This window comes from Pteronotus mesoamericanus, unplaced genomic scaffold (assembly GCF_021234165.1).
Source record: "Pteronotus mesoamericanus isolate MK-2021 breed Mesoamerican mustached bat unplaced genomic scaffold, CSHL_Meso_final contig_32, whole genome shotgun sequence".
Lineage (NCBI taxonomy): Eukaryota > Metazoa > Chordata > Mammalia > Chiroptera > Mormoopidae > Pteronotus > Pteronotus mesoamericanus.
The window spans coordinates 164,414-173,410 of record NW_026555134.1 but is presented as its reverse complement, the minus strand read 5'-3'; the positions used below and the strand labels follow the sequence as shown (position 1 = coordinate 173,410).

Below are 8,997 nucleotides of genomic sequence, written 5' to 3'. Positions count from 1 at the left end.
GCGCCCAGCCTACCCGCATCTGCTTGCTGGACAGCAGGGTGGTGCGCACTCTCTCCCTGCAGAAGGCAGTGCTCCTTTGGGTGGCAAAAGAGCTTTATTTACACTATGGTACAGAGGGTCCCTGGGCCAGCCTGGCAGGCCTGCATCAGCTGAAGAAGTATGTTGAGTGCTTCACCTGCTCCAGGTTGAAGGTCCCTGTAGAATAGAGCAGCAAGACCATGAACCTGGGTCCTGGGATGGGTGGGGCCCTGTGAAAGGCCAGCCCCCAAACAGCAATTAGGACACCCCTCCCCTGCCCATGGCCTTACCTGTCTTGGGTACCGACAGCAGCATGTCCAGCAACCTGGCAACTCGGACATTTGTGGACCTGAAGTGGAGAGCAGGGTGGGAAGTGAGGTCCAGGAAGGACGTGGAGCGGGTGGTAAAAACTGCACTGAGGGTGGAGTGCCTCACCTGGGGCCAGAGCAGAACCGTTCCACCAGGAACCTGGACAGGTCATGCAGGATGGGCTGGCTGTGCAGGCGGACGAACTGCTCACGGCACACCTGGGGAGCGCGGAGTCAGAAGCCAGGAGCGAGGGCCTGGGAGGTGGGGTTACCACACCCTGCCCCAACACCTGGATGAGGTTGGGGGTGCAAGGTCCCACATGGAGAGAGCCACAGGACCAGGGGCATCCACTCGTGGGCACGGTGTGGTGGGTACCTGATTCATGATGGCGACATCAGCTGCATGCGTCCAGAAGCAGTCGTGCACGGAGACAAAGGTCAGGCCTTTCCTGCAACAGGGAAGGGGCTTCCATGAGGAGGGGCCAGCCCTCTTGATCCACTCAGTGCCCTGCTTGCAACCACTGGCCTGGGGAGCTCAGACTCCAATGGTGTATTATACCCTCTTCCCCCCTCATGTCCCTCCCCTGCCACCATGCCTGCATGGTCAGCAATTGTCCCCTCAGCGTATGCATAAAACATCCTCATTTTAGAAAGAAAATCTTTGTTCCACATCCTCTCCACCCTGCTCCCAACCTCTACCCAGCTGATTCTCACCTTCCTATAGGGGCCACTGGATGCTGTCCGCAACATAGGACTTTGTCCCAGGGGACCCCATGCCATGCACAGAGAGCGGATGGGAACATGGAATTTGCCTCTTACCCCTGGCTCGGTCCAGCCAACCCCACCACATCAATGGTCACACACACCTGCTCTATCACCCTAGGCTCGCTGCCTCTTGAGTGACTCAGAACAGAAAACCAGAAGGTTCTGCCAGCTGCCACTAGGTCCACGCATCCATCAGGACTACGACCAAGCCCCCCAGAACTGGCCATGCAGTGTGTGCCTGCACTCACCTGGATGAATGGGGTCACAGGGACCTTCCAGGGCCAGCTTTACACTCAGAAGAACCACCCCTTCCCTTCACAGCCCAGCACTCACACCTTGCTGCCCCAGGGCCTTTGCACCAGTGGTCTTCTAGGCACCAGGTCCAACAGACTCACGCTGGGATCCCTACCTGCTGTAGGTCTCTGCCCCAGCCTCCACCTGCAGGGCTTGGCTTCACAACCTACCTCCTGCACTACAATGGTCCCCACTGTGTCCCCAGCACTGGGCCCACCTACAGCAGGTGGTTAATGAATGTGTGCTGTGCAGATGCAGGGCCCACCTGTAGCAGTGCAGGGCTGTAAGCATCATGTGCGAGGAGTCCAGGGAGTGGATGAAGTTGGGCGGGAAGCCATTCTTCTGCTTCAGTATGTTGGGCTTCCTGTGTGCGGAGGATGGGCTGTGCTGAGGGGGGGCATCTGGTGCCTCTCCCCTGGCCCGGCGCGGCCGATGCGGCATCCCCTGGCCCAGCACTCCCCTCAGCCCTCACCCCGCTGCCCCGCACTCACTGGCTGGTGTCTCCACTGCTGCTGAAGGTGAGGCTCTGCATACCTCCACTGATCTGTAGGGTTGGGGTGGGAGGGTTATGGAGCTTGAGGCCTGCCCTGGCACTGGGGCAGGGGTGGGCATGGTGGCAGCACATACCAACACCTTGGAGTCGTGGTGGTAGGGTTGGATGATGGGGATGCCCAGGGGTGTGACCCACTCCACAGCCAAGCCAGTGTGGGCGATGAGCCGGGCGCTCTCGGCCAGCCAGCGCTGCGGGGATGGGGACAGGCTTAGGGCGGTGCCCAGTCTGGGAAGCCACATTGGGGAAGGAGGGAGGGCTACATACCTGGATGGCCCGGGTGCCCGAGAACATCTCCTGAAGACTACTGAACACCTGGCGTACAAGGTAGTGAGAGGCCTGCCACACAAATTCCTGCGGGTAGGCAGGGCACAGAAATGGCAGTGTAAGCTTGGAGGGACGGAGCAGGTCACTCCATGCCCGCCCCACAGCCCAGGGTCAAGTGACCTCATGGGACGGTCCTAGATTCCTGATGTCCATACCCAGTTTCTCAGGTGGAGAAACAAGCCCAGAGGCCTGAGAGGATAGCTCGCTCCTATGGGCCCCTCCCTCTGCCCTATCCCACCCCCGACAGTGGAGGGAACAAGCCCCTCCCTCAGAGCTGCCTGCTGTCTAGCAGCCGATTGCTCAGGGGAAGCAGCAGGCTGGATTCGGGGCGAAACTGCACACCTGGGGGAAGTTGCTGAGCTCCCGGAGGCGCTTCTCGATCTGCAGGCGGCCCCCATAGCGGGTAACTCCATACACCACGGTCATCACCGTCTGCTTGACCACCTTGCGACTGATAAAGCCCTCCAGTACCTGGGCCACCTGCACACCCCGCTCGGCGTCCTGCCTACGGAACACTTCCACCTAGACAGACACTGACAGTCAGCGAGCCCACAGAACCTCTGCCTGCCTCCCTGTCTGGCTCTACCCACCCACCCAGAAGCACCTCCATGAGGCACCTTCTCCACTGAGCTCACGATCACCCTTTTCTGACAGCTCCCCTGGGGAGCCTACCCTGGCTGCCTAGTCACATCATATATGATGCGCAAACCCATGGCCATGGGATTGGCAACACATAGGTAGCCAGAGGGCAGAGACCCCAGGCGGACTTTGGGGATGCAAACAGGTTGAAGGGCCATGGTGCCTACCTGTGTGGCTACGCTGCTGTACACGTCCTGCGGCAGGTCTGAGGGCACCAGGTTGACAGAGGCGGCCCCCATGCTGTCCCGGCCCAGAGCGGCATAGTGCTGCAGGCCATTACAGGAGCCATCCTGGGCCGAGGAGGAGATAGTGAGGGGTCTGGGCAGGGCAGGCAGGGTCGTCCTCGGCAATAAGCCACAGCTCTGTGCTTCCCACCACTCGTATCACCAGCTTGCTGGGCCCCAATGCTTAGGGACAGGTGTCGCTACCCCGCCACAAAAAGGAAACTGAGGCACACGAGGCAAGGAATGTGCCTACATGAGACCACAGTACAAGGCCAGCTGGACTCACTGGAGCTGGTCCCCACACTGTCCTGTGGAACCTCAGTCCTGAGACACCTTCACATAGCCCCACTCCACATCAGGGTCCCCACTGGCTCACCTGGTGAACAGGGAAATGGGAGACATAGGCAGCAGGGTCGGGGGCACGCACAGCCTGAGCAATCTCCATGCAGCAGGCCAGGGCTTGCCAGGGCTCATCTGCCTCCATCCACCACTTCTGGCCCTGCAGGAGGGCAGTGCGTTGGGGGAGGCTGGGCTGGGGTCAGTGGGACGGAGCTTCCTGGGCATGGGTGGGAGCTGAGCTGGCCCAGGTAATGTGAGGACACAGGGAGGCTGGGATAGAGCCCCTGGGACAGTAGGGTGAGGACAGGAGCAATGGACCAGGGAGGGAGACAGAGCCCAGCCCTAAGGGAGCAGCCACGGGATGGGGAAGGAATGAGGGCTACCCTGGAATGGGAGGTAGCAGAGCTGCTGATAGACTGGGATAGGGGAAAAGGCCAGAAAAAGTTTGTCCTAAGGGAAGACTAGGAGGCAGGGTTATTGATTTTGGCCTGGAGACAGGGACACCTAGAGGATGTCCCAGGTAGGTCCTGAGGTGGCTGGAGCCAGAGTAGAGACCAAGCCGGGGGGTGCGGGGGAGAGAGGGAGAAAGGCTCTGGCCACCCCTACCGTCATGGGCTGGTCGGCTGAGTCCAGGATGTTCTTCATCATCTCATCAGCAAAGGCCAGGCGTGCCTGCAGCGACTCACGCTTCTTGAGCCCGGTGAGGTTGATCAAGTGGATCTTGAGCCAGTCGAGGCCATGGGGGCCAAGTGGTCGACCCTGGGCAAACTCTAGCAGGGCGCGTGCTAGGTCACTGCCCAGGTGGTTGAAGTGGGGTGGGCAGGGGTAGGTACGTCCTCGGAAGTCCATGTTGTGAGGCAACCAGAAGACACGGTGCCGCAGGTGCTGGGCCAATGAGAGGCGGTAGAGTGCATCGGTCCATAGACTGTGCATCTCCCTTGCCACCTTCAGGCAGCGGGCCAGTTCCCGCCGCAGCTGAGCCTTGCGCTCTGCCGAGGCTGTGGTTGGCAGGCGGTCCTCAGGTGGGCGGGGCGCCTCAGAGGCAGGGGCTGGCACACCCAAGCGGGGGCAGCCCTTGGCATTGAAGAGGGTCAGCACCAGGTCCAGCACGCGCCCATTGACACGCCAAGCACAGTTGCCCAGCTGGGTTAGGGCGTCCAGGGCACCATGCAGATTGGTTGGCGGGCAGCTCTCCAGCAGGCGTTGGTGCTGCATGGTGCCCTCCACGGAGCGCATCATCTTGGTGGGGCTCAGTAGGAAGGCACCAGAGTGCGGTGAAGTCCAGGGCAGTGGGGGGCACAGCATGGGCACTTCGGACGCGTCGAAGGTCATTGTGCGCTCAGCTGCAGTTTCCAGCAGCTGCATAAAAGCTGGGTGTGGCTTCAGGATCCCAATCTGGGGGTGTGACGGGCAGATAACCAGTCAAGGGGTCTGCCCCAAAGGCAAATAGCAGGCAGAGGGCCCCAAGGTCCCATCAGAAGCCCTTATCCAAAGACCAGGCCATGACCCCAGCATGATTTCGACAGTACCCCACCATGGTCCAGAAGTGTCTACACCACCCTGAGCCCCAGCCTCATCTAAGACGCTCATATTCTAAGCGCCTTCCACTGCTGGAAGCCGGGAGGGGTCTCTAGGCCTAGAAGCCAGTTCCACAGAGACTCACCTGGCGGAAGCTCCGGAAGGAGTACACATGGTAGAGCACAGGGATGAGGTTGCGGGTGCCCTGGTGCTGGGCCAGGTGGCCAGGCATCTTCACTGTTTGTACCAGCACCTCTGCCAGCTGTTTGCCCAGCTGCACCACCACAGTCAAAGGCCAGGGCTGCTCATAGGGGGCCTCAGGTGCCCCCAGTGTCTCCCAATACTGCCGTGGCAAGAGGGACACCTCCAACTGTGGGCAGCATCATGGGTTAGGGAGCTGGAGGTCTACGCACAGAGCTGTACTCTCCCAGCCGCCCCCAAAGGCAGAAAGTTACTGAGGAGGAAACAGGCTGGGGCAGGGGCAGCCAGGAAGTGGCAGGGCCAGGCCAAATCCAACTGCCCCAGGGCAGGAGGGAGAGGACTAGGGATGGGACTTCCTCTGGGGGCCTTGGTTTCCCTGCCTGGAAACCCACCTAGGCTCCCTAACCCTGAAGAACCCCCAGGTCCCAGGCCCGAGAGCAGCTCCTCATTCCGCCCCTTCCAGGCCTTACCCGCGTGTCGGATGCCAATAGGCGTAGGTACTTGAAATAGCGCCGCTGCAGTGCCTGCACCTCATCACTGAGCTGCTTCTTCTGTACCACGTGCCGGTTGAAGATGCGCAGGCCCAGCTGTTGCGCCAGGGAGAGGAGCGACTCTCCCTGCGGGGTCAGCACCTGCAAAGTCTGGGGGTGGTGCCATGAGCGCCTTGCCCTGCCTGCACCCACACTCTATCCATCCCACACTCCACCCCTTCTCCCCCAACTGCACATACCCAGGCCCTGCCCCACCCCTACATGCCCACTGCCCACCTGCAGCAGCAGCTTTGCTAACTCCCCCTCGCTGAGCAGGCACAGGTAGGGGAAGATTGAGGGGCGGCCCTCACGGGCAGCACGGGCCTCGCTGGCCTTGGTCTGTCGCAGCGCCAGGCACAGCTCTGCCTCCCACGAGGTGCGTAGCTCCTGCAGTGTCTTTCGCTGTGGTGGTGGGGTACAGACACAGGGTCACTACAGTGTCCTATGGGCTCAGCACTCACAGGCTCCCAAGACGAGTCCACCAGGGGGTGGCGTCCAGGTGAACCAAGAGGCTGCTAAGCATTCTTCTCCAGTGGTGGGCGAGCACCCAGTGACCCCAGCTCAGTGAAAAGGAAGCCATGGGGCAGGGAGAAGGGGCTGCAGCGCAGCAGGCCGCACGCTTAGACCAGGGGATGCCCGGTTCAGCCAAGTGGGAACCTGAGCATGCAGTGTCCCTTACCGCTTGCAGGACCGCCTCAGTCAGCAACGGGGCCTTCTCCACGGAGTCCACAGTGACAGTGGTGGCCAACTCCACACTGAGCTGCTGCTGGAACAGGCTCTTCAGCGTCTTCAGGGGCAGGTGCTGCCTTGGGTAGGATGCGGGGTGGTTCTGCCGATGGGGACAGGCGAGTGGTGAGGACCCGGGTGCCTGTCCTCAAGACCTGCGGCCCTGTAGGTGAAACTCATCCACACCTGGGGTGGAGGAGAGCAGCTGCCCAGGACCCCTCCCTCGCAGAATCACATATGTTTCTCCAAGTCTCCCAAAAGTCATCTGAATTGCACATCACAGGAAAAAGGCTGGTGCAGGACACTGTGTAAAACAGCTATGCTGGTTTAAAACAAAAAGCTCTGTATTTGCCTGGTCTCACTGGCCTGGGCACTAGACAGCCCAGGAAGGCAGTTCAAGTCCCTAGGCACCACGTTTTTCTTTTTAAATTTAGATCTGTGTGAATGTGTGATCCATCCCAAAATAGAGAAATTAAAAATAGCAAAAGCCAACAAACTGAGAATGAAAAACATAGGTCCACACAAACTTTTGTACATGCACACCCACAGCAGCGTGCTTCACAACAGCCAAAAAAGCAGACAGAACCCAAGTGTCTATCAGCTAATGAATGGATAAACACAATGTGTCCATCCACACACTAGAATACAGGATGGGACAAAAGTAGGTTTAGAGTTGTGAGTACACAGAACAGAGATTTTACTCTTGTATTACTAATTAATTACTATATTACTTTCCACATGAACGACTGCAAACCTACTTTTGCCCCACCCTGTATTACTCGGCAATGAAGAGGAGGAAAGGACCGATGCTCACTATAGTGTGGATGGACCTTGAGCACGTGCTCAGTGAAAGACGCCAGACACAAAAGGCCACACAGTGTGTGATTCCATTTATGTGAAATGCCCAGAACAGGCAAATCCACAAAGACAGGAAGTGGGCTGGCATTTCTTTTTGGGGTGACCGAATGTTTTGGAATTATAAGTAAAGCTACTAAAAAAATACTGAATTATACTTTAAAAGCTGTATGGTTGGCGGATTATATCCCAATAAAAACAAACAAAAATCTAAGGCATCTGGGTGGTTGCGCACTCTTAGCGCTGCCCTCGGTCCCAGGGAGCAGTGCTGGGGTCTCGCCCCACCCGCTGCCCCCTGCTAGGACAATTATGCCTGGCTCTGCTACCACTCCTGCGCTCAGTTTATAGCTGAGTCTCAAGTGGGACAGTGATCACTACGGAGCCCGGAGTGCCTGTGGAGGGCTTTTCCTTCTGGCACCTTCCGGCTTCAACCCTTAGGGTCGAGGTGCCGCTGGGGACCAGGGTCTTGCCGGCACTGAGCTGTTCAACCTGAGGAGCAGGGAGAGAGCCCCTGAGATGCACACAGCTCAGCAAGGAGAAATAAAGGGCTGAAGCTCCCAGTACCCCTATGGGGACGGGATGACCCTGGCTCCCCCCGCACGTGATAGAACCGCACCTGCAGGTACCAGGCCCCAGGCTGGAACTCACCGTGTCGTAGATCTCCTTGAGCAGAGGGGAGGTGTTGACCTGGGGTGAGGGTGGGGACAGCAGCGGAGGCCTGAAGGTGGGCTCAGCCTTGCGCACAGCCCTCAGGAGCGCCGCCAGGTCCTCCCTGCGCAGCGGCAAGCTTGTGAAAAGCTCCTGCACCTGCAGTCCATCCTGGGCCATCTGCTTCAGACACCTGTGAGGGACACACAGTGGGCAATGAAGCCCCAACTCACAGAGCCACTGCTAACCATCTTTGAGGTCTTGTGACCAGGAGGCCATCAAGTCCTGCAGGAAGTCCTGACCCGCAGCTTAGGCCACGCCACCCTCCCAGACCCAACACGTCGCTGTGTTCCAGGCAGGACCACCCCGACACCCACCCACCTTTGGATGGTGCTGGCATCCTGGTTCAGTCGCCCCATGCACTGCAGAGCAGCTGCATAGGACAGCAGGTCTGGAGCAAGGCCGGCATCTTTCATCATGAAGAACACATACATCAGCTCTCTGTAAGAGCCCTGGGGACACCAAGCCAGAGTTAAGGTCTGGGGGTGGCCCAGCCTGCTGCCATCCTCCTCCCACCCCGACCCGAGACCCCTCTCTGCAGTCACGGAATCAGGCTGGAAAGTGCAGCTAGGCAGGAGAGGTTCACTCGGCAGGCAGAGCCCATCTGGCATTCCTGTGTAAAGCAGAAATGGTGGCACGGTGGTAACACCATGGCTGTGTCACACAGGACACTGAGGTACCAGGGTGGGAAGGGGTATTAATACTTTTTGGTTTTGTGGATACGAACATGCACAACTCCAAGGCAGCTAAAAAGGGACTCCTTTCCAGGTCACTGAGCTGCAAGAGGCTCCTCAAGTTCTGCTAGCTTTTCAGAGGACCCACTTTCAGGTTTGTCGGTCTGTGTCTCTTCTCTGTCATGGTCTTTGTACTGCCCCCTGACCCCCTGCTTTGGGTTTAGTTTGCTCCTTTCCTTTAGTTTCCCAAGGCAGCAGTCGTGTTACTGGTTGGAGACGGCTGTTGCCATCCCTCCAAACATGGCTCTGCTGCGCCTGTGA

The 8,997-nt window shown here is 58.9% G+C and overlaps 1 protein-coding gene across 1 annotated transcript in view; it reads right to left on the bottom strand.

The window, feature by feature from the left end:
* Positions 1-4: 4 nt before the first annotated feature.
* POLRMT (RNA polymerase mitochondrial) overlaps positions 5-8,997 on the bottom strand; it is a 30,081-nt gene continuing 21,088 nt past the window's right edge. The window contains exons 4-21 of the mRNA XM_054575993.1: positions 8,324-8,454; positions 7,943-8,135; positions 6,393-6,542; positions 5,951-6,115; positions 5,654-5,824; positions 5,128-5,352; positions 4,071-4,859; positions 3,502-3,624; positions 3,069-3,191; positions 2,605-2,784; positions 2,203-2,289; positions 2,013-2,126; positions 1,877-1,929; positions 1,651-1,749; positions 703-775; positions 454-545; positions 309-367; positions 5-195 (exon numbers count right to left, since the gene is read on the bottom strand). Of these exons, the coding sequence (XP_054431968.1) occupies positions 146-195; positions 309-367; positions 454-545; positions 703-775; positions 1,651-1,749; positions 1,877-1,929; positions 2,013-2,126; positions 2,203-2,289; positions 2,605-2,784; positions 3,069-3,191; positions 3,502-3,624; positions 4,071-4,859; positions 5,128-5,352; positions 5,654-5,824; positions 5,951-6,115; positions 6,393-6,542; positions 7,943-8,135; positions 8,324-8,454 (2,877 nt within the window). The 3' untranslated portion in view covers positions 5-145. The remainder of the gene's footprint in view (positions 196-308; positions 368-453; positions 546-702; positions 776-1,650; positions 1,750-1,876; positions 1,930-2,012; positions 2,127-2,202; positions 2,290-2,604; positions 2,785-3,068; positions 3,192-3,501; positions 3,625-4,070; positions 4,860-5,127; positions 5,353-5,653; positions 5,825-5,950; positions 6,116-6,392; positions 6,543-7,942; positions 8,136-8,323; positions 8,455-8,997) is intronic.